The sequence below is a fragment of the Podarcis cretensis genome (genome assembly GCF_951804945.1).
Source record: "Podarcis cretensis genome assembly, chromosome: 1".
NCBI lineage: Eukaryota > Metazoa > Chordata > Lepidosauria > Squamata > Lacertidae > Podarcis > Podarcis cretensis.
This window is the reverse complement of record NC_137170.1, coordinates 99,597,001-99,622,550: the sequence shown is the minus strand read 5'-3', so window position 1 is coordinate 99,622,550 and position 25,550 is coordinate 99,597,001. Positions and strand designations below refer to the sequence as shown.

The following is a 25,550-nucleotide window of genomic DNA, read 5'->3' as shown; positions in this document are numbered from 1 at the left end:
TATTGGGAATTAACATACTTAATCTAGCATCAGAATGTGAGTTTTCAGAAAGATCAGCTATTTCAGGCCTAATAGCTAGATCATTAAATCGGCTTTTGAGATGGTGGCTTGGTTCATATATCTCGCTACACCAAACTGTGGCTTAGTGTGAATGTACGAGTGTGTGGATTTTGGGAGAAGAGATCATGACCACTTTGTTCCTCCCTGGTCTTTCTGTTGCACTGAGCTAAGCCATTGTTTGGTGTGTAATCTGAACCCGTGTTTGTGGTTTAGCTCTCTCCAGCCTAACCATAAGTTTGTCTATGGCAGGGGTCAGCAACCTTTTTCAGCCGTGGGCCAGTCCACCATCCCTCAGACCATGTGGTGGGCCAGACTATATTTTGAAGAAGAAAAAAAGAAAAAGAACAAAATTCCTATGCCCCACAAATCACCCAGAGATGCATTTTAAATAATAGCACACATTCTACTCATGTAAAAACACCAGGCAGGCCCAACAAATAACCCAGAGATGCTTTTTAAATAAAAGGACACATTCTATTCATGTAAAAACATGCTGATTCCAGGACCGTCCATGAGCCGGTTTGAGAATGCAATTGGGCAGCATCCGGCCCCCGGGCCTTATGTTGCCTACCCCTGGTCTATGGTTAGGGTTCATGGTTTGACCAGGAGAAACAGACCATGATCCTGGGTTCAAACAACATGCTTCATGCTTGGCTTAGTGCAGTGTAGCAGCAGAATGACCTGGGAGAAGGAATGTGCAAACCAAATCAGTATCACTGTAATCAACTTTCATAGAATGCAAGATAACAAAGTTCTTATTAAGTGTCTTTGATATTGCACTGAAAGTTAAACCAAACAAATGTCTCTCTTTACTTTTCCCCCTTGACTTATTCTATATTCTTCCAGAAAATCATTATGCAAAGCTTGTTTCATATTTCTGCCAAAAATATACTTCTGTAAATCACACTGTTTCTCAGTACTTTTATGCTTCTTTTTTTAAAAAAATGTTTCTTTCAGATCTATGTGATCAGTTTGGCTGAACCCCGACTGCCCTTGCAGCTGGATGATGCTATTCGGCCAGAGGTGGAAGGAGAAGAGGTGAAAATAACTTTTTTAAAAGTTAATGATTAAACAAGGGCTTGAAATCTCAGTAGCTACTATTCATAATTTATTTTTTAAAGCCTTGAATTTTGTTATCATCCAGCATTAATGTTGTTGTTGTTGTTGTTGTTGTTGTTGTTGTTGTTGTTGTTGTTGTTATTTACACCCCACCCATCTGGGTTTCCCCAGCCACTCTGGGCAGCTCCCAACAGAATATTAAAAGCAAAATAAAACATCAAACATTAAAAACTTTCCTAAACAGGGCTTAACTGCTCTTTTACTCAAGAGAACAAGGTTGGTACCTATAGTAATTACTCCTATTTCAACATTTTGTACACAGATACTTAACAAGCAGATAGATAGACCTGAAGTTTTGTATGAAGAAATTATTTCACAAGCATAGCAGGTTTTGGATAAGATGCCCTGCATTCATTGTCAGCCTGTCTAGATTTCCCTCTCCAAAGATAGTCATCCTGAAGGAAAATCGTTCTTTAAAAGTCACTAGGAAAACTTGTCACAGGCCAAACATGTCAGATGTTCCAAAACTTTATTTGGTCCTTTGAGAACAGTCTCTGAAAAGGACTTCTCCAGGTAGCCTGCTGACAGAATCAGCCAGATGGGATGGCCTGTCCTGATTTCCCTTCTGTAGCTAAGGATGGTGATGGAACCAGCATACACCTGCTATTTGAATTATGTTCACCTTACACGTCTGGCTTTGTACTTAAGCATCATGCCAGGAGCACAGGAAGCTCCCGTTCAGAAACATCCTTAGTGGAGGCAATATGATACATGCAGACCACACAGCTGCTCCCTCTTGGTGCAGAAGTGGTTCACTCAAGCTGTGCTAGACACTTGGCAGGTGTCTTTATCTCAGGCACTGAAAATCTTAGGTGTGAGCAGCTTACGGAGTTTCCCTCTGAATGTGCAACGAACCAAAAGATTTCTTATGTTACAAAACATGCATTGTTTCTCTCTCCCACCCCCCCTTCTGCACGTGTGGTTTTCAGTGTGTTTTTCTTTTGCAACTCTTCAGGAAGGAAGAGCTACTGTAAACCAGGATACAAGATTGGACAACAGAGTGATTGACTTAAGGGTAAGAACCCCTTGTGTTGGCCTTGAAACTAAGCAAATGGTTTAGAAGGTGGGAAGATTATTTCTCAGGACTCAGAATTCTGGGGGATTTGTATGACCCATTTGCTGTAAACTTGTTTCACTCCAGCAAAAGTCAGTGATAATGGTGGTGCTAAAAGTGACCACTTACTTGTATTCCTGGGATATGTAACATGAAAAAACTGCCAATGGAAAGATGCTTCAAATGCCTTTGAGTTTGTTACATCAGTGGCAAACACATACACCTACATAATACACAGTGGCCTCTTTAGCCCAGTTTTTTAAGAGTCGCAGTGAATTTTTGCCATCAAAACATTTCTGAGGAGAAAACTGATTTTTCAAGGGGTGTGAGAAGCCCTCCGGGGAAAAATGGTATCAACTTTCTCATGCTTCTTTGCAACCACTGTTCCAGTAATCTGCTGCTGCCTAGATACCATTTCTATCAGGCTGCCGTTTTGGTACTTTGCTATGCGATCCTGGTTGCCCAACCGAATTGCATAGTAATGTGATGACATCGGGGATGTTTGGAGCCAGCTAAGAGCCGGCTGCATGATGACACCTGAGAGTTGCATTGCCCTTCCCTTGAAGCTCTGTTTATAATAGAACATGGATACCTTTTGAGAGAAATAAAACATGCCATGTCACTAGTCATTCTACGAGTCACATTCTCCTGAGCACCAAATGCTCACCTGGGTCAACACCATGTGCTTCAACTAGGGAGTGTTGGCCCAGAACACAGAAAACATACATGAAACTTGTCCCTGCTGTTGGGAGTTCAACTTGGCCATTCTTTGCTCGTTGTTATTTGAGTCTCAGTGACTAGTTGCCTACCGAGACTTGAGGTGAAGGAATGATTCAAATGTAAAATGTATTCCAATCCCATGCATGTTTTCTCAGAAGCAAGATCCATCAAATTCCATGCGTTTTATTCCAAGTTAGCATGCCTGTCTGTGATTACAGACTTTGTTATGCTAAGGCAGCAGTTCCTAAGCATGCTTACCAGTGAATATTACAGGAGTGTCACAACTAAAAATCTGCAGTGAGGCATTTCATGGTACACAGAGATAAATACCTGACTGTGGCCTGTAAATTACTGCATAATCCTAAATCATATTTAATATAAAGCAAATATTCTTGTCCTGGGTGGGAGGTGGGTGGAGAAGTTGCTTTAGCACCTTCAAGACAAAACACTTGTTCGTTTTTTTCTTTTCAGCTGTATAATTTTTATTGATGCTTATAGCTTTAATAATGTTATGTGAACTGTTTTATCATGTTCACTTGAAAAAGGGTATAGGAATACCTTTAACAATGCCAGAAGAAGGACTAAATATACATATATTACATTTCACTAGTCTGGGCATTTCCGTCCCATGGCTGAGAACACCTCCCCCCCCCCCAACATTTGATGGACAGATGGCTTCCTTCCTTATTTAAAACATCTGGTACAGTTTATTTTGCTGGTGCTTTTCCATGATGTGTTTGCTCCCTGTGACACACCCTTGGGAAACCGGGTGATATGATGTCTGGTAGGTTGATAAATTTTGTCTTTTGGCAAGCATGGACTCTTCGCATGTTCTTGTTCTGAACCACTCACTTTGCAAATACACATTGTGTGTGTGTGTGTGTGTGTGTGTGTGTGTGTGTGTTTTTATATGGATACTGTTGCAGAACCCTCTTTTCTTCATGAATAATTATCATTAGTTTTTAGTCTAAAGTGCATGATCCTGCACATAATAATGGTTATTGTACTACATGGTTAGAAACTAGGCAAACAGCTGGCTGGCCATGTAAATTTGATCAACCACCGTGTTTGAATCCACTCCACATTGTAATACAGTAAGGGACAGGGCAACTTCTGCCGTTGTTTGCACATTAAATAGTGTATGGAAAACTATTAGTACAAATAATTGCCCCAGAGTTGTTGTCTTCCTGTGTTTGTGTAGCGGGATCAGCCTAACTTTCTCAGTCCCCCTCTGATTCCATTAGCAATACCATCATCAGGGTCATAAGTAAAGGCTGCAGCTTGAAGTGATTTGCCTGCCCACAAATAATGAGCCCAAGCATCCAGTGCCAAATAAATGGAACATTTGTAGGCTGTAGCTCTTTCTGCTGCAAAAGTATATATGTTAGAGAGGATAAAAATGCATCTTAAACCACCTGTCAGAGCAACCTTATCCATGATTGCTCTTGATATTTCTGGAAGTGTCATCTCTCTTAAAAATCATTGTGTGCATTCTGTGAAGAAATACAGGAGGGGGAAAAACCTGCTGATGCTGGTGGTTCTGCTTCATTGCTCCCCTCAAATATCTGTGTTCTTAAGAAGCATTGAGCTCTTTTTAATGAAAGAAATACAATTTTGGGGAAAGGCCACTGGAAGATGAGTTGGGCAGCATGGATTGCTGGCTTCAGCATAGTGGAAGCTGCTTATTCAGTTTTAGATCTCATAATGTTGAAAACTTCTGCCTAAGCTTGAATGTCCGCAGCAATCCCAGATAGACACAGGAGGGGATATTTTATTTTCTCACATTGCCAGTCAGCTGTACATACCTTTGTTTTAAGTGACTTCTGTCAGGCATGGGGCTTTTGCTCGTTTCATTTCTTGCTTGAATTTATAAAATTAGAGGTGACTGTGCCCAGGTTTGTGCTGAAATTATGTACATCATCTTGAAAGCCCCTTCTCAGATATCCTTGCAGGCAGGCAGCATTGCTCTGTGCAGAGTCAGAGAGCATTCTGAACAACCCCAGAGGTACTTTTGTCCCTCTTTGCTACTTCAGGTTTGAATTCTAGATCTCTAGGTACTGGGCCTAAAGCTTTGACTCAGATTAAGACGTGGAAAAAGCTTCAGTACATAAAGTATTTGGTGTCATTATTAGCTGTGCAGTGGGTGATAGGTTGTTGTCTTAAAGCTGTTCTCAGCTTTTAAAAAGAAGGTTGGTTTTTTTTAAAAAAGTAGACCTGGTTTTAATTGTATTCTGTTATTGACCCATCTCATTTGGGAGAAGGAGCAGACTGTAGATCTAAGAAATAAACAAATCCCCATATTTCTAGACCGATCCCTGATGTTTTAAAATAGGACTCACAACTAAGCCTTAGCGATCCCTCACTTGGGGTGGATGAGGATGGGACCACCTGAAAAGTGAAATGTAAACGGAACGGTTAGATATAGATAAAACATGTAACTGGGAGAAGAAGAAAATAGCAAAGAAATACTTCTGTGGGGTGGGGAAGGATATGCCCAGTCTTAAAATAGCTAATGAATCCTGTCCAAATAAAAACCAAGAAAGGGGTAGGTGGAATGAAGTGAGGACAGGAGAGAATGGGAAAAATGTGTAACTCCACCACCCTCAGTTGTTAAGCTGAGAGGCTTGAGCAGACCAAATTGTGGCTCCTCTGTGCATTTCACTGTTCCTTCAATGTGGTGTTAGTGCTCACACCTGTCACAACTTTGAACCTCAGATTGAATGTGTAGACAACTCCAGGCTTCGAGGTGTGTTGCAGGATCACCTCCTAACTTGCAACCCCCCCCCCCCCCTTTTTAAGCATGCCTCTTTCAAGTGGGCCTAATTCTTACTGAGATGGTATGTCTTTGTCCGGACTGTACAATTTCAGACTGCAGGTAGACCTAGTTGTCTACATGCAGGGAAATCTTGGTATTTAAGGGTGCTATATCATGGGAGAGCACCCTACCTGCCGTCTTAAGTGGTACAGCCAAGACACAGGCATACCACTTTGGTGAGAACAAGAGTTTAGCCTTAATGCATGTATCTACAATCTGACAGCACAAGAAGGTTGTGGTGTTTTTCCTTAAGCTTAAACAAAGCATTTGTCTCCGCATGGATATGTGTGTTCACATACAACAGAGATGTATGTGAACAGAAAGATAAAATATTGCCTCCGGCATCCCAAAAGCAATATTCATTTTCACATTTTATGAGCAATAGTATATAACATTGACACCAGAGTCTCGCACATTATTTAAGACTTGTTTTTGAAGCTTAAACTTCAGGAATGTGTTTAAGATATTCTTTATTGCTTTAGCACAGTCTCCAGTTCCTTATTGTACTACTGTACATAGACTGTGGAAGAATTTAAGACTTTCAGAATAAGATAAATTTTCTCCTTCTCCCTTCAATCCGTTAATCCTTACACTTCTTTGATTGCAGAGTCAGTTAACTGCATGAGGAAGAAAGAGTAAATGCACAGGAATGACTTTTGTCAAATATGGTTTCCTGGTGTCGTGTTTTCCTCGTTTGAAAGTCAGGTGGTTGAAATGGAAATTATATGTAATCCCATATCCAGTCTATAGCTCTCTTCTTTAGATTCAGAGTAACTGACAGAAGCTTTGCAGATGATATCAATAAAATCACTCAGATTTAAAATGAAAATCCCAAGTCCTGCTGTGACAATTGATTCTAGAGGACTGATAGGAATACACATGGATACATGTGCAATTTTGTAGATGGGTTTTTGTTTAATTTCCCAGTGTCGACACCTCATTTGTCCTCACATTTGCCTCTACTGACATACAGGCATATCTTCTGACAAACTCTTGACCTCAACACTTCCATCTGGTCCAGGCATCTCCCCACCCCCATCTCCGCTTTTTAAAGTAACATTCCAATTTCTCAGAAGTTTAATCATTCAATAAAACAGCAGCAGCTGTGTTAGTCAGTTAGCTCTCCTTTCAGTTGGACATGAGCCTACATTTATAAATTAGGTGGCCTTACTTTGTTTCTGATTTCTTTGTATTTGCTATCTTTTATAGCTTACATTGACAGCGTCTACTGTTGTTGCTGCAGCAGCAGCAGCAGTAGTTGAATTCTATGCAAGCATTCAATAAACACAGTTGTATATACATATAGCCAGATCTCTTAAATCCAATTGTTAGAAAGGTTTCGGAGACTACATCCTGTGTTTTGTCTGAGGAAGTTGAATGGAGGCTCTCATATTGTATTTATCAGATTGGGGTTGGGGGGCTGGCAAAATCCCCATTGGCCTGCTGCACTACATTTGCTGTGCTTTAATGCAATACTTTAGACCCAGTGTGGTTTAGTGAATAGAGTGCTGGACCTGTGGTTGACATCCTCACTCAGTCATGAAGCTCACTGGCTGATCTCAATGTGGTGTATACAGTTATCCTTCATTTTATCCACACAGTAACTGTGTGAGGTAGGTTAGCCTGAGAGCAAGTGACTGGCCAAAGCTGGAGAGAAGGTAGGATATGAATGTAGTACATTTTAAAATAAAAATAGATGTCTCTGTGCAATCATAAGCACATTAGTATACCATGTAAACTTGGCTTTAAGTCCATAAATAGGTCGCTATGCCTGTTATAGCTAATTAGAACGTTTAAGATAAGCTGATCCAGGTGACTTGGAAGCATGGTTCTCATCAAGCTAGTAAGATTTGAATCCTGCAGGTAGAAGAAGAAGAAGAAGAAGAAGAAGAAGAAGAGTTTGGATTTGATATCCCGCCTTTCACTCCCTTTAAGGAGTCTCAAAGCGGCTAACATTCTCCTTTCCCTTCCTCCCCCACAACAAACACTCTGTGAGGTGAGTGGGGCTGAGAAGTATGACTGGCCCAAGGTCACCCAGCAGCTGCATGTGGGGGAGCGGAGACGCGAACCCGGTTCCCCAGATTACGAGACTACCGCTCTTAACCACTACACCACATTTGATATGTTTCATTTTTAGTGCGCTTGCTACTATTGTAGATTATATACAAATTCAACACTTGTAGTAAACATCGTAGAGCTTCAGCCTGAATAACTGGCCACTGCCAACACAAGTAAAAATAAATTTATTTTAAAAAGTGACTTTGTAATTCCAAGAAACAGTAAACTTAAAGAGATTCCTGTATCTAGACGAAAGAAATGAAGTGAAATTTTTCTAGTTTCTGACATGCCGTATGTAGTGGACAATGGAATGAAAAGGCAAATTGATATCAGAGTCTTGTAGCCTGTGATTCAGAGATTCCTATGCTATTTCTTTAAAGTGGACTTCTGTTAGCACATGAAACTCGGACTTTAGCTACCTTCGACAAGGGAGAACCAAAATTGTTCCCTTCTTTTTTTATTATTATCTAAGGCTTCATTGTGACACTTTGAAACAAACAAACAAAAAGGATTTGCCCTAGTTGAGTTGACGTAAATGTTTTGGTTACATATCTAATCTAATCTGGGAATTACTCAGTAATAAATTAGGTAACAGAAACAAGTTCAGCCTTTGTTTATTGTCTGTTCCCTAATCTGCATCTTCACTTCAAGGTCAAAACCTGCTTAAGGTTCAACTTCCAGTCTTGGGGATCTTGCAGTATATTTTCTTTAGCAGTGATCATTTGTCTCCATCAAATTGCTTTTCCAGAGCTTTTGTTGTAGGGTCCCATATCAAGAATTTTAGTTTTAGGGCCTGTGGCAGCACATTGTGCTACTTTTCTAGATATGTCAGCTGAATTTGCGGATTAGATAGTAACTCAAGGTTCCTTTTCTTTCCTAGTTAAAGATAGAGCTCTGCTGTACTAAAACTTAGCCCCTGGATTAGAATTTATTGGCCAGGGTTTGGTCAATAGAGGTTATTTGCTATTTAGGGGTCTCATTGTTAGAAGTCACCTAAAAATATATATTTAACATGATTTGCTTTCCTTAAACTTCGAGTAAGGAGGAAGAAATAAAAGAGCATCCAAATGCTGCTTATTGACAGAAATCTGTTAGTTCTCTGGGTTTGGCCTTATATAGGGACAGACCATTCATGCATCTAACCTAATATTGTTGACATTAGTCTTGTTCACATGTGACAGTGAGCCAAACTATGGCTTAATGAGATATGAGAATGTGAGGGCTCATGTGCCCCTCGCTTTTCTCCACCGGGTCTGCGAGAGAGAGATTGAAAGAAAAACAGAAGCATCTGCTTCTGTTTTTAGCCCTAGAAATTTGCCAAAGCCTAGTTGCTTGTGAAGATGTTAATTTTTTAAAAAATGGTTAATTTTTTTTACAGCAGAACTATTTTTGATGGTAAACTAAAATGCAGTGTAGATCTGGCAGCACTTAGTAATAATAATAATAATAATAATAATTTCACTATTTATACCCTGCCCATCTGGCTGGGTTTCCCCATATACTGTAGTATACTGTACTGTACTAATCATATACTGTACTAGCCTAGTTAACAAAATAGCTCATCAGATTGTATAATACATTCAGGCTGTTGTAATGAACCCAAAAGCCAAACTCTATATTCAGTCCATTGCTCTTATTATTTAGCAAGACAGCAAATCAAGTGCTCTCCAACAAACATGTTGTGCAAGCATTTGTATATATTTTTAAATGTAGGCTAAATATATTATGGGGTGGTTGTGGTGAGACTAAGCTGCTGGTGGTTGCTTAGTTTTCACTCTCTTCTACGAGTCTTTTTGTTTTGTTTGTGCAGAACACATGCTGTGCTTCCTTGCAGCTATGCCTCTTGTACTTTGCACAGCTTTGTTAGAGATGAGCCTGTATGTTTGTTAGAGATGAGCCTCTGCACTTCAAGCCAGACTTTACTTCCACCAATCAGTAAAAAAACAAAGTCAGGTTGCGCTGAACCCTCTACTTTAGGAACGCAGTGTGACTGTGGTTAAGATCTCACGTGGCTAAAAACAAAACAGAGGGGGGTGGGAAACCAAACCAGAAAGATGGTACCAGCCACTTTCTCGCACTATTTTAATTAACTAGAATCTGTAACTTTCCAGTGAAGAAATGAAAGCAAGCTTTGGTTTAAAAAATGCAGTCCGTTGTGTTTAAAACAAAAAGGAAAAAGCAACTTTATTTGAAAACAAAAAAAAACCCTGACAGATGTATCGCATTTGTATTCGTTTCTGCACATCTGTGGCTTGGCGTCATGTCATGTGAAAAACCACACATCTCAACCTAACTGAAAAGGTAGGCATCTTGAAAAAGTTGCAGTAAACAGAACAGTGACGCACATCCTTATTTAGGAGGCACGGATGGTGGGGGAAGGGGAGGATAAAAAATGCCATTACTGTATAGACACATGCAGCTGTATGTTGCCGACGCAGTTGTGGGTTTGCTTTTAACTATTCTTTATTTTTTCTTCACAATAAACCTCAGGGTTCTTGATTTGCATAGCATGCTGGTATGTTAACTGTTTTGCAAGCAAGCAATCTCTGTGATCTCTGAGGAGTATCAAGCTTGTCTCTGTTTTGGAAGAAGAACTATTGTATTGGAGGGGAGAAATGGCAGAAGGTTTCCCCCCCCACACACACACCCATCACTGCATTAGTTTTTACCTTCATCTCTGTATTGAGCTGACTTTTCTTTGCTGTGTGTGGGTGACGGGAGTGGGTGACTTTGTATAGCCTCTCTCAATATACAGTGGTGCCCCGCAAGACAAACGCCTCGCAAGACGGAAAACCCGCTAGACGAAAGGGTTTTCCGTTTTGGAGGCGCTTCGCAAAACGAATTTCCCTATGGGCTTGCTTCGCAAGACGAAAATGTCTTGCAAGTTCCTGCCGGGTTTTTTCCCTTTCCCCCCCCCCCTTTTCCTAAGCCCTAAGCCGCTTATCAGCTGATCCGCTGATAAGCCGCTAAACCGCTAATAGCGCTAATCCGCTAAGCTGTCAATGGGCTTGCTTCGCAAGACAAAAAAACCGCTATACGAAGAGCCTCACGGAACGGATTAATTTTGTCTTGCGAGGCACCACTGTATTTTATCAATTTGGTTTTTTCATCTAGTTTACATTAAGCATTATATTTACTTCTATATATTCATTATGGATGAGTGGTACGCCTACTGTAGAGCGGATTCAGCTATTGGTAGCAGAATGCTATAATGTCGTTCTATAGAAGACAGTTGTACCTTTGTAACTTTTGTCTAAACGCCTTACCTGTATATCTATATGATGAATAAAAGTTAATCAACCCCTTTGTCTTAACTGTTGGTACAGATTTTTAGCAGCTTCGCTTGCTCTTTTTGTGCAAAACTATCAGAAAGTTTCCTCTGCAGGCCTTTGGGTAATAAAAATTTCTCTTGAGAGAACCGTTTAATGAAATCTGTTGTCCTGATAAAATTCAAACAGTGTCCAGCAAGTGAAATAAAGCTAGAAATCTTAGTGTAATATCTTCTCTTTAACAGACCTCCACTAGCCAAGCTGTCTTTCGCCTGCAGTCTGGCATTTGCCAGCTTTTTCGAGAAACACTCATTCACAAGGGGTTTGTGGAAATTCAGACTCCAAAGATTATTTCTGGTATGTACTGGTTATTTGTAATAGATTCAAATAAATTTGCAATTTTGGAGGCAGTACACTATTGTGCAGGTGGGGGGGGGGGAGTATATTATCGAACCATAGAGGATTCACTGATTTTTAAGTAATCAATTGCACATTAAAACCTTTTCTTTTCTTTTCTTTTTAAAAAAAGATGCTGCTGTATCCTTTGGAAAAACAAAAGTTGGTGCACTCTCCAGTAATCTCAGGGTAGAGAAACAGGCTTATTCCTTAGCATTTTGTGTAGGTTTCTACATCTGTTTAACCAGTCTTGAAGCCCAGAAAAATGAGCTGGCCTGCAGAAAGGCTTCCTAGGCTGCTTGGGGCTGGCAGAAGAGAGACAGAGAGATCTATCTTTCCCACAGCAGCTAACTTTTGCATTTATGTATTTGGTTCATATGGGGGGGGGGGGGCTTCTCCTGTTCCTTTCTTGGTTTGTTTGCTGGACACAGGGTGGATATACTGCTTCATTTCTCTTTTGCCAGCCTGTTCACTCCTCTACACAGAGCTCCTTGTCACCGGTGGCTACTAGGCTACTGCTTAAATGCAAGGCTGCTTTCAACCAAAGGCAATATAACAAGCATAGAAAACAAACTATATTGTGTAGTTACAGCAGTGGCTGGCAACAGCCAATTCATGTGCCCACTGGGACCTACAGACAAGCCACCCACCTGCCCCCTCTCACTGCCATTGGCTGTGTGAAGCCAAAATCCATAGTCTGGAAAGGAATGGAAATAGTAAAATATGGATTGCAACGCAACATCCTTACTGCAGTTCCTCCCTTCTCCTATAAAACCCCACCTGAATGCCTCATGCCACATTCTTCCTCTTCTGGAGCAGGCATTTTAGCTTGTCTTGGTTTTAAGTCCATTTCAGCACCATAGATAGGGAAAGAAGGTGAGAATCGGGCTTGGAAGGTTGCTCTTCATTCCAGCATATTGCAGAAGGCTTGGGTCTGTCGACCCTAACAACACAGACCTAGGTGATACCAAATGTGTCAGGCATTATTACTATGGCCAGCCCTATTTTTAGGTAGTGTGTGGCAGTTGCTTCAGGTGCTGGGGCTGTGGCAGCAGTCCCTACAGCCATTCCTCCTGAACTCTGAGGCCATTCACCTTTGCTGGACATTAGAGCTGTGTATACCCTCCCTAGAACAATGCTGTTGGGTCTGTCTGGTGCTATCCTATTGACCGTGTCGAAGTAAGCAGCTTCTATATGTGGAGTGGTGGCAGTGTTGGAGGGGAAGTGCCATCTTGTAATTTACCTCAGTCAGCAAAATGGCGCTGGCTGGTGTCTTCTGACCCTTGGAGAAAGTGTTTAAAGATTCCATTTTCATCTCTGAAAGTGTACTTGCTAAATTGTCAGTTGCATGCAATAATTGAAGGAATCAAGAAAAATACATCACTTAAGTTTGCTCCTGCTTTATAGATAAATGCATTTATTTTTCAGCTGCCAGCGAAGGTGGTGCCAATGTGTTTACTGTTTCTTACTTCAAAAGCAGTGCCTACCTTGCACAGTCCCCACAGCTTTATAAGCAAATGTGTATCTGTGCTGACTTTGACAAGGTTTTCTGCATTGGGCCAGGTGAGGAAAGCTCTTTTGTTTTTCCCCCTTTCTTACTAATGCAACAGTCATGTCTCTGGAGCCAGCGTGCACTAAATGTTCAGGTTATGCACGTACTGAGCATTGCGAGGCCTTTTCCTTTCTAATCTGCAAACCAAACAAAAGTTTCATGCAAAGGCTGCTAATCCATATGGCAGTTTGACAGGGTTTGCAGGCGGAACAAATGTAATATTTTCAGCTGACGTGAGAACAGTGAACAGAGCAATGGTGTTCTCTAGTGGTTGTTGGAAGTATCATACAGCTGTTTCCTGGCAGAGAAAAAGATGACTGCAACTGTAATGGTTAATCTCTCGATGAACTTAATAGAAGCCTACAAGCTTGGCAGCCCTAGAGGTTTTATTAATGTGGGCTTGCTGAAAATCAATACATCCTAAATTAGACGGTGCAAAATATTTTCATGTTCTGATTTTTCACAATATATCAGTTTGGATTATCGTCATAGATAGCATGTGCTTATCTTCCCTCTCCCCTTCCCTGATCTATAAATTACAGGGGAGTACTGTACTCATTTTTGTATTGTAGAGCAATCCGTGCACCTCCTATCCCCAAACACATTCTTGAATATAAGAACCAAGTGCCGCACACCAAAGCTGCACTACTTTAGCTCCTGCCCCCTCCTATTTCTTTTTGATGGAGAGAAATTGCACAAAGTATTGGTTGACACAGAGACCCTGGATCATAGGTACCATAATATAAAATGTGGGTGGAGATAGAGATAAAAGCTACTTTTCCATGGCAGGAGAAATACCACCCTGTGTAATATATGAACTGGGGAAATATTATGAGATAATACAAAAATATTTGTAAGTCTCACTGACTTCATTGTTGGCTTAAATTGTTTCTTGATGGTGTTCAAAGGACCTACATGCACACTGGTGTGTGTTACTGTTCTAAATCTTCACAAGTTTGGGAATAGCACAGACTGCGGTTTTCAGATAGGAGCTGCACTCTCAAGTCACAAAAAGAGCCCTGTATTTGTCCTGATCTAGTGGTGTAGCTCCCAACTCAGAGCATGGACAGCTGTTGTTGAACTGTTATCTCCCAGGGGAGCCAACAGCACCTCCTTGCCAGGATTCAGAGTCACTTGCAGAAATTTTACTACCACAATGACCATTTTGGTGTTTAACAGGGGTCTCTCTGGCAGGAGATTAGAGTCCTGTTTCAGATAAGAGCTATTGTTCTGTCTATTTAAAATAGTAATTTGGTGCTAGAGTGTCTGTCTGAAGCTAGTCTCTACTGAGACCCATTTGTTCGGGATCTTAAAGTAATTTAAAACGTTCTCCCCCTTTGTATAGTGTTTAGGGCAGAAGACTCTAATACTCATAGACACCTGACAGAGTTTGTTGGTCTGGATATTGAAATGGCCTTTAATTACCATTATCATGAGGTGGTGGATGAGATCGCAGACACCATGGTGCAGATATTCAAAGGACTCCAAGAAAGGTAAGAAGTAAATTACATGCTATAGAAACCATAGAAAATGAGAGGCTATTTAATGTTGTCTGGAGTGCCAAAGCTAATGTGAGAAAGAGAGTTTGTATCATGTCTTACAGGCAACAGTCATAAAAGTACCCTGTTGCCAGATGGATCTGTAATCAGGATAACTTTTGACTATCTGTACACCAAATCTCAGCTTTTTCTATCTTGCAAGAAGTACAGTTTTTGATACTGAAGTCTGCTAGCAGGGCACAAGCATGATCTTGCATACGAGGAACCACATGAGTAGAGAGAAATCTCTTTTTCTTTCTACTGATGGACCATAAGTCAGTGAAATAATAGAATGGCAGCAGGTTAAAGACAAGCATAAAAGCATTTCATGTTTCTCTAATGCAGTATGAACTGCTGGAATTCATTGCCTTGATGGCTTCTTAAAAGGATTAAATAGATTCATGAATAGGCCTTTCTTGGTTATAATAGCTAAGAAGGAGCCTCTGTGTTCATAGGTGTTATGCCGCTGAACAACATAGGTGACTCAATTCATTGCCCTGTTTGTAAGCATCAGACTAGTCAGTGTTGGATACAGAGTGCTGGACTGTGTGGTCCTTTAGTCTGATACAGCTTGTGAATACATGTTCTTGCCCTGCTGAACTGCCTTTCAGATTTCTTCTGATACCTACACATATCATCCTTTTAGGCCCCTAATATTCTTTTTTTATAGACCAGGGGTGGGCAGAGAATACGCTTACAATTAAGGAACAAGTGCATCTTCGTCCAGGAATCTGTTTTCAGGGCCAAAACTGAGCACTCAGCTCTTTCACACACAAACCCATTCTAGACCAGGGGTGGGCAGAGAATAGATCTACTGGGAGATCTCTGGAATATCTGAAGTACATTGGATATTTGATTCTGAGTTGTGTAACAATAGCAGCAACTTTTGTTTCCAAGCTAGGCTGCTGAAACAAATATAATTGGGGCTGGGGGGGGGCGGTTTTGCAGGAATGGGTTGGGGTGAAAGAACTGAGTGCTCAAGTTTTGGCCCTGAAAATAAATTCCTGGACGAAGATGCACTCATTCCTTAACTGGAAGCATCAAGCCCTCTTTCTAAACTACTATTTACACTTGAATTTTGCTGGTGGAATTCAGATTTCTGGGGAAAAGCCAAACAGATCCCTTTGGCATGAAATCCATTCGCTCCCTATTGTAGACTACAGAACGGTAAGGATATATATGCCATGGGAATGATGTGCAGCCCCTTGGCCCATTTTAGGATTAGGTTGTAGACCATGAACTGTTTCCTTTTGCTGTCTTCCTCCCGACAACAGCTTTCTGGGCTGCGTCGAAGGGCAACCCACAGGTTTTGTGGATGGAATGGTAAGGCCATAAGGCTGCTCTCGGATGTAAGGGCTGCCACATAGCCATGTACATTACAGTTAGTATTGTTGTTACAAAGGCTTAGCATGCTTTCCCACTTTGGCATCACACCTCATACAGGACAGTTTCATAACATTCTGGAGGATACTTAGGCTTGCAGCTGCAGAATTCTCTTGGACCACAGTCCCCTTCTATATGCCCAGCTTGAAACTGTGACCAGGAGCAGCAACAACTTTTTGCAGCTTTTTGTGGAAAATAGCAATATGAATACAGTAGCACATTTACTGATAACCCCTACAGTTGGCTACCATAATGCCCTCAAGACAGGGTGTGGCTGCCTGGAAACAGCAACTGGTTCAGAATACAGCAGCCAAATTGATTTTCCATTATAACCTGTTTTATATGAGATTCGTGGTTACAGGTTGTTTCCAGGCTAAATTCAATGATAATGCTTGCCTTTAGGGCCCTTCATAGTTTAGGCCCATAATACCTGAGGGTCTTGCATGTGCTCCTTCTTACTCCCTGAGATCTGATGATGAAAATCTCCTCGCATTTCATCCAATCTTTTTTGTTGTTGAAGGAAGTCAGAAAAACATAGATCATAAATGTTGCATGGTGTCAGAGTGAGCTCTTGTGGTGAAGAAGGGTAGTGCCTTTTCTCTTCTGTGTTTTTGCTTTTGTTGAAAATGGCAATCTTTTTTACATGAAGGTTTCAAACGGAGATCCAGACTGTGAGCAAACAATTTCCATGTGAACCATTCAAGTTCTTGGAGCCGACGTTGAGGCTGGAGTACCGAGAAGCTCTGGCCATGCTTCGGGAAGCTGGAGTAGAGATGGGGGATGAAGATGATCTCAGGTACACTCATGTTGATGGGAAAGATTAGTGCCATATCTATTGGTATTGCAGATGTAACCATTTTGGGACTACATTTGGATTACATGTCGCTGTGAAAACAGTTCATACATTTGCTGGAATGCCAACACAAGCCTGTCACACTTTTCCAGCTATAGGAATTGCCACCATTATGCACATACTCATGTACAAAATAGAGAGACGCCCCATTAAAATAATTCTCCTTGTTAAGAATGTGATGTGTGAAGAGCACCTTAAATGTTGGTTTCTCACCATTCCAAGTAGTATAAAACATCTGTTCCAGAATCCAAGCTCTTAAGTGGAGGGAACAAACCTGGTGGTGCAGTATAGCTGGGAACTGTCTATAAACAGGTCAGCCCAAATCTGTGTGGCCCTGAAGTCTCTCTCTTGTCCCTTAATTCATCCTAGACCACCCAGAGCAGTGTAACAGCTTCTTCTTTCTGTAAACAGTGGTCTGTTTAAAAACAAACAAACTGAAAATCCTCGGTCCTGGGATTACAATAGTTCATTCTGGAACATAAAATTACTTTAATGGAGAAAAGTTGATGTGATTATTCACCAAAACAAATATTTGACCTGTCCAGTTAATCAACAGATGATGGAAAGCCTTCTGATTAAATTTGTCTTCTGCACAAAATAAGGAAGTCTGGCTTCCATGTTTGTGAACTATGTTCATTATAGAGGCTTGAACATCCTAAGAGTTTGGTTGTATGCATGCTTATTCAGAAATGCATCCATTGGAGTCAGTGGGTCTTATACCCATTTAAGCATCCCTAGGAAATATTACTTTGACTTAACATAGTTTCTGTCTAATGAAGACACACAATTCTGTAAAGCAGTGACAGCTTACTTTCTGTCTGCTTCTCCAGATGGTTATGTGTCTCTTTATAGGCTCACAATATCTCAGGAGTAAACAAATGTCCTGACCACCCTACTGCGAAAGAAAAACGTGTAGCGTTGGGCCTTTTGCTATAAGTATTATAGTAGTTTCATTTAAAAAAAAAATTTCTGTGGCACTTTGAATTGCCTGAAGCTAGCAACCAGTGATCCTAGGTGGAGTGTGCCTAAAGATGCCAGTTGTGTACTGGAGAATGGAAAGCATACAGGGAGGGCACTCCCACTGCAGGAAACGAAGTGTACTATACCAGAGCCAATCTTGGTTCTCACAGACACATTTAGCGAAACAATTAATTGTGTAGGCACTATTATGAATGCAGTATATGGAAGTGGAGTATGCAAATAGTGACTGCATAGCCACCTCTGCATAACATACTGCAGAGTCTGGTCTGGTCCCTGTTAGTCATGTGGCCAAGCAGAGACCAGCAGGGAATAAAGCCCACTGCAGGCTTGGGTGGTAAGCAATAAAACCAGCCACTCCTGATCCAACATTTGGAGCTTGTCTGGCTCCCATGACCAATAATACAGTATCACATTCATCCAGGGTTGGCCTAAAACAATTGAATGGCATGAGTGGATCTACACACGTATTTTCTCATTTGTGGGATTTGTACAGCTTTTCAAAGATCAGTGCATAAAGACTCAGAAACACGAACTATAAAAAAGCTGCTTTAACCTGAACCTTAAAATCTTTGCTTTCAGTACACCAAGTGAAAAGCTCTTGGGTCGACTGGTGAAGGAAAAGGTAAACCTTATAAAAATTACTTTGAATCCTTAATATAGCAGTAAAGTGTATTTTTGGAACAAGTTTGAACAGGTATGCTTGACACAGGAAATTGTTAACATTTGTAGCAGGTCATTCATATAGAATTTTATAGTGTTTTTAATATGTTGTCTTAGAACCTGCGTGATACTATCAAATTTAAATTTCTTAAACTTGTTGGAATTAACTGATTAGCAAAATCATGTGTTGTGAAACTCCTCAAATTTTTAGATATGTATTATTTAGTTGTTGTTTTTTAAAACCTCTTTCCTTCAAAAAAAAAAATTATCTTAATTTTATTTATACCTGGTATTTTGCAGTATGACACAGACTTCTATATTCTTGACAAATACCCTCTGGCTGTAAGACCTTTCTACACAATGCCAGATCCAGCAAATCCTGTAAGTAAATTGTTGCATGCTTATCAGTGTTTTAATTGCTGTGAAATATGATGGAACATTGCAGGCCACTTTCAGGTGTCAATAGGGGATTGGCCTGGCATGGAGTTTGTGCCACAATTATACCATATTCATGTAGTAAGTTTAAAGTCAGTTGTTGAGTAGGTATGGGTCTCATAATCTGAACTGATCATTGTCCTTTGCACAGGTTCCTTCAGGAACTAAAACCAATGCTAGCAGCAGGTGTTTGTTTGTTTGTTTGTTTGTTTGTTTGTTTTTCTTACTACAAGTCCCATGATCTCCAATGGAAAAAGATGCTGCTATTGTACTGACAGTTTCAGCAGTTTTGAAAGCAGTGGACACAAGGGAAGGAGAGGCCTGCCTTCTCCGTTGGAAGTGGAATGGGCATAATCTGCGCTTAACAACAGCCAAATTTTGCATCCCGTTTAACTGCTAGTTACTAAAATTCAATCTTTTTTTTAAAAGAAAACATCCAACTCCTATGATATGTTCATGAGGGGAGAAGAAATTTTGTCTGGGGCTCAGCGAGTTCACGATCCTCAGCTGCTGACTGAGAGAGCTTTGCACCATGGCATTGGTAATATTTCAGATATATATATAATCCTGTCTTTCACTTTCAAATCAATGCATGCAACAAGGATATGAAGAGGAGAGATTAGAGTAGGAAATGGAAGCCTTATTCTTTGTATAGAAATATAATGGTTAGATCCAAATTTAAGTTACTTCCCATTGAAATTAAGCGGTATCTAACTTACTATGTTGATTTTGATGGGCCCTAAGTGTAGGATCTTAGTCTGAACACAGCCAAGTGTCTTAGCAACATATAACAAATGTGTCCAACAAGTTTTCAGCCACAAACAACTTTTCTAAGGGTACCTGTTCCAGGCAACTTTCCCCAGGTCACGAGTTTCTATTCTGTACAATATTTGTCAGTCTCGCTACAATTATATTTCAGTTCCATCCACCCAAAAGCTCAGGGGACCATCAAATATGTTGAATTGTCAGGTGGACTTAAATGCAGGGGATGCACAAAAGTGGATTTGGATACCTGCAGGTGTTTCAGGGTAATCATTTTATCATTTGGTAAACATGCAGCTGTTAGTTGCTGAAGGGAAATCAAAGAATATTGTCCCCAGGTAGGATGTCGGTTACAGAAAGGACAGGTGGGCCTGGGGGCTGGTGGACCTGGTGCCTTTCCCTGTACTATATTAAAGCCGAAAGCAATATCCTGCTGTTCTGTGGATTTACTTTTTGGGGTGGGGGTGTAACCCCTTAAACAGAGCTGCTGCTCATATCTTCTGTTCAATTTTTAAACAGCAACAACAGGATCAACACAGCTTTGGCTACTACGCACACTGGATTTGTGCAAAACAATAATAGTCTGTTGGGGGAGGGGGAGGAGCTGTCCAGAAACTGAACTACTTTGGATTAATGTGTATTCTTTCTATTTATGCTGCATGCTTTTGCTGTGCTGCTAACGAGAATTGGACATGAAGCAAAATAATCTATTTCTTTTACAGATTTAGAGAAAATTAAGTCTTACATTGATTCCTTCCGTTTTGGTGCACCTCCCCATGCTGGTGGTGGCATAGGTAAGGTAGCTTATTTTATTTTCATTGTATTCTGGCCCTGGATTATCATCATATGGAAGGACAGTTTTACAACAAAGATGATCATAGCATTTGAGCTTAATTCGGAAAGCTAACCTGGATTTACCAGGGATGTGTATGTTTGAGAAACATCCTAAGCTTCTTATCTCTGAGTTTTATAAAACAATCCATGCTTTAAGCTTTGCTTTCCTTTTTACAAGACAACTATCAAAGGAAATGATCGGACAAGATTCAAAAGCCCACAATCAAAGGAGAAAATCCTACTGCTTGTTAGCAGTGGTGTTTCCTTTCCAGCCCCCTTCCCACTAGTGGGGCATTGAATGATGAAGAAAGAAAGCAGTTGTTTATTTGATGGAGATTTATTCCTGCTGTTAATAGAGGTAATGATATAAAGTCTAGAATACTCAGTGCGTTTTGATGAAACTCATTTAATTCTCCCCCACCTCCACTGGTTGTATTTGGACCAAACTTGAACATTTTTTCCCCAAGTACAAAGTTGGTGATTTATTTAACACTTTTTCATTTACAGGTTATGCAACTTGTTTTATATGGCAAAACTTTGCTGATTTTACAAGAACAATTTTGCAGGCAGTAATTAGCACATGACAAACACGGAATAGTACAGTCATACCCCGGGTTACAGACGCTTCGGTTTGTGCGATTTTGGGTTGCGCATCGCGCCGAACCCGGAAGTACCGGAACGGTTACTTCCGGGTTTCGGCGCATATACAGAAGTGCTCACTCGCACTTTGCACTTATGCAGAAGCGCCGAATTGTGACCCGCGCATGCGCAGGTCGCGAACGCTGCGGGTTGCGAACGTGCCTCCCGCAAGGATCATGTTCACAACCCGAGCATCCACTGTACAACCATGTTACGCTACTCAAATGCAGCAAGCAATGGGATACTACTACATTGCTAACTCTTCTGGTGTGGCTTCAGCTGAGAAGGAAAATTGTTCCGGGCTCTAGCCCCACCAGCCTCACAGACTTTCACATTTTGAAGGGAAATGCAGGTTTCCCAAACCCATCTTTCCCTCATATTGCTAATTGAAGGGACGACCAGGGAAGCGTTTGCAGAATAAGAGAAGGTGGGATTAACCTACCTCACTTCTGCTTCCTATCCTCTTTTTATCTCAGCCAAGCTCTGAAACCAGGCTAAAGGCAAAACAGCTAGGGGTAGATTTACGGAGAAGAATCCACAAGCCTGGGAAAGGTTAATCAGTATATCCTGTAAGTGCCTCCTGCATTCTTTTCTTGGTAAAAACGGTGCTGGATCCCGTCTTTGCCAAACTAAAAATCCAAACAACTTCAGATATCCGGCTTTCAGATTGGTGGTACTTTTTGCATAAGGCTGCTTTAAATATTAATAGAAATAGAAATTACATATTTTGAAGAATTTGTAGCACTGATCCACACAGTGGATTTTGAGCTTAGCCTGCTACGATGCAATCGTTTGTGCTGCAGATCTAATGAGCATGTGGTAGTGTTTAAGGGATGAGAGCGCTCTCAGCAGAAGCTAATGGGGCAGCCTGCTGTGCATATGAGGCTTTGAGGTGTGATGATGCCCTCCAACAAAATTCTTTTCAGCAAGTGTAGCAGCTCAAACTGTGTTTACTTCTGTTTGTGATGAACTGCAAGCTTGGTGTTCCATCCAAACCCAACAAGCTACCTTCCAGCCATGGGTTGGTTTGTTTCAATTAACCACGGATTAGGGTTTGGATGACCTGTTAAATTGCATTGAATTAAAAACTAAAGTGAAAACTTTCTATCCCCTCCTGGCTGTACAGCAGAGGAGCACATTGAGTACAAAGCTTGATGCGACTCATGAACCACTCTGTTGGCTCATGTATATGTATATCTGTATATGTTTACACTTAGCTGATGAGACTGGATTTAATTTTACAGGGTTGGAAAGAGTCACCATGCTGTTCCTTGGACTGAGCAATGTCAGGCAAACGTCCATGTTCCCTCGTGATCCTAAACGTCTAACGCCTTAAGGAGACCAGAGCGAGTTTGAAAGTTTGCTCCCTGCTCTGAACAATATAGCATAAATGCAGTATGCAACGGATGTACATCTAACCTACTAAAGTGCCACAATAACAAATGTTCCACTAATTTATTACTAATAATGAAGCCAACCATTTTAACAGATCTGGGTCGTGTTGCAGAAAACGTAATCTTTTTATGAAACATATTTGAAGTTAAGGGTACTGTTACCATCTTGTACTTTACAGTTTTCTATACACTTGAATTTTTAAAAAATTCATAGTTGTGTAATAAGGGGAGGACATTTGTTTTTAAAAAAATATGGCAGCAGAGTAGAATTTGATAAACAGTAGTAAGAGAAATTGACAAAATAGTGAGTTGGAAACAGATTATTTTGAGAATTAACATGGGAAATACTGAACTCTGATCTTACATACTTATAAATGCAGGTTGCAATAAAACTCCCTAACTATTTTCTGTGTGTCTCTTTTTTTCTACATTGCAGAATTTGTCTGTATTTTTTTGTCAGTGTGCTGTCTTGCTTTTCAATACTAGAAAATAACTTTAAGCAGGGCATAATTATCTTGATCCCTGCTGAACATTGAACTATGCTGGGAGCCTTAATAACTGGCTTGCCTCTCAACCTCCGTATCTCACAGGACTATTGAGGATAAAAAGAGATGATCATGTATGTAAGCCTTAAGAGAATGTGCTTAAAACAGGCATGAGGAACCTCAGGGCCACAGCATGGCAGGGGCACTCTTGCTGAACTACAACTCCTATAATATTTGACCATTGGGCTTGGTGGCTGAAGCCGGTGGGAACTAGAGTTCAGTGACATTACCCATACTTTCTGAGATTGTAAGTGCTGGAACCTGAGATCGCTGAGATTGTAATACTGGAACCTGCTTTCTTGTAAAGTGCCATACACACTGATGCTGCTGTAAAATACAATAATTTGGTCTTGTGTTTTGAAATTGCAACTAAAAGAGCTAATAGTTACAGTTCTGTGATGTTTTTATTTATTCAGGAGTAAGATATTAAATAATTATAATTATAATTATTTAATTGCTGGCCAGATTTTTAAGTGTTTCCAAGCAATTAAGCCACGATGTGAAATTTGACGGTGGGTGGTACCAATGTATGTACAGAATTATGGTATCCTAATTTTCAGGGGCATTGCCATTAATTAAAGGTCCTGATGCAGAAATCAGTGTGTGTAAATAGACTCAGCCAAATGACACACTGATATTTTGTTTCATACCTTTTTTTGAGGATTATCACTCAAAACAAAGGTCTGGGCAAAAAATGGACAGTGCAGAAAATGAGGACTATGAAGTCATCCAGTTGAGAAACCAGGTTAGGCAGCTTGGCTAATGGGCCAGCTCTGAGTACTAAGCACTGGCATATTCCCAGAAACATTTTTTAAAATGGGTTTGCCTGCGTGTGCACGTTCCCAGCTGTATTTGTTTGCTAAGTGGATTATAAATAACTACTTATTACCACAATTTTATTGCTGTTAAATCTGGTTCCAGAAAGAGTTGTTTGTTCAGCTAATCCAACTGGAATCGATCAAATTCAATTACCTTTTCCCATGGAGAGCTAGTAGTATCTCTGGATAATAGGCTTTATTGGATGCTTCATCCTAATAAATAACAGAGTCGCTCACTGATTCATGCTGAAAGGTTTGGAAAATGATGTTTTAGGACAAATGAATTTATTGCAGATTTCTGTTTGTTTTCTCACAGATCATCCCTTATGCCTTCATCCCATGTGTGTGGAAATGTCTTTGCTCCATATTGATATGCTTAGTATATTCATTTGAGTAACTCACACAGATGACAGTAGTTCTTAAACAGTGGTACCTGGTGCCCCGACAGTAGACAACCTATGAAATGGAGCACATTACAGCCATTAAGGGGGATACTGCAAAAAATGACATCCCTGTATCAAGGTCTTCACTCCCTCTTTACTGAATAGATTAGCCTGCTGTAAGGATGGCTGCCACATGTTGTTTGTCTTAGTGGTCCTAGTTAACATTCCTAGTAACTGTATGCAAATACTTCTGCAGAAATCAACTAAACATGACACTTGGGGTAATTCCACTTCCATCCTCATGGTGAATGTCATGTGCCATCATAGAATCATATAATTGTAGAGTTGGAAGGGACCCCAAGGGTAATCTCCTTCAACCTCTAGGAATCTCAACTAAAGCATCCATGACAGATCCAACCTCTGCTTAAAAACTTCCAAAGAAGCAGAGTCTACCACAGGGGTCAGCAACCTTTTTCAGCAGGGGGCTGGTCCACCGTCCCTCAGACCATGTGCTGGGCCGGACTATTTTTTTTTTTGGGGGGGGGGGGAATGAACGAATTCCTATGCCTCACAAATACCGTATTTTTCTCTCTATAACACTCACATTTTTTCTCCTAAAAAGTAAGGGGAAATGTCTGTGTGTGTTATTGAGCGAATGTGTGGTCCCTGGAGCCGACTGGCCCAAGTACGGGGCAAAAATCAAGCAAAAATCAGATCGCGGAGGAGGGAAGGCTAAAAAGTGGAGGTTGCTGCTTTCCTGCATTCTGCCTCAGGGTCTTACTGCCCACTGTTTTCGCTAGGAGCACAACCGACAGCCACCACCTCCTCCTCTCCGTGCTCCGCTGCTGGTGCTGGTGCTGCTGCTGCGTCCAGCATCACAGGCAGCCGGAAAATGCAGGTGGGAGAGAGAGAGGGCTGGCTTGGGTGGGTGGGGGAAAACTTTTGCCTTCCTTTCCTCCCTCCCGTTAAACCCCTCTCCTGCATTGTTAGCCAGCTGCTTCTCCGCGCACCCCTCTCGCATCCCTCTCGTGCTCCTTGTCCCTTCTGTGTTTTTCCTTCCCTCCCCACTTAAAACGTGGTTACAAAGCATGGATCCTCAGGATCTTTGCATTGGGTCACCCCAAATTCACCATCAGATCACATTACATGTCCATGGCTACAGCCTGCACCAAAAAAATCACGTACCCACTGTTGCCTGGGGCCACAATGGTGCAAAAACGTGGTTACAAAGCACAGATCCACAGGGATTCTCAAGATTTTTGCATTGGGCTACCCCAAACTC

The 25,550-nt window shown here is 41.0% G+C and overlaps 1 protein-coding gene across 1 annotated transcript in view; it reads left to right on the top strand.

Annotated features, from left to right (window-relative positions):
- DARS1 (aspartyl-tRNA synthetase 1) overlaps positions 1-22,928 on the top strand; it is a 49,173-nt gene extending 26,245 nt beyond the window's left edge. The window contains exons 6-16 of the mRNA XM_079993864.1: positions 1,018-1,098; positions 2,135-2,194; positions 11,341-11,452; positions 12,920-13,054; positions 14,389-14,536; positions 16,614-16,760; positions 18,378-18,420; positions 18,759-18,839; positions 19,323-19,434; positions 20,378-20,449; positions 22,373-22,928. Of these exons, the coding sequence (XP_079849990.1) occupies positions 1,018-1,098; positions 2,135-2,194; positions 11,341-11,452; positions 12,920-13,054; positions 14,389-14,536; positions 16,614-16,760; positions 18,378-18,420; positions 18,759-18,839; positions 19,323-19,434; positions 20,378-20,449; positions 22,373-22,464 (1,083 nt within the window). The 3' untranslated portion in view covers positions 22,465-22,928. The remainder of the gene's footprint in view (positions 1-1,017; positions 1,099-2,134; positions 2,195-11,340; positions 11,453-12,919; positions 13,055-14,388; positions 14,537-16,613; positions 16,761-18,377; positions 18,421-18,758; positions 18,840-19,322; positions 19,435-20,377; positions 20,450-22,372) is intronic.
- Positions 22,929-25,550: the final 2,622 nt, after the last annotated feature.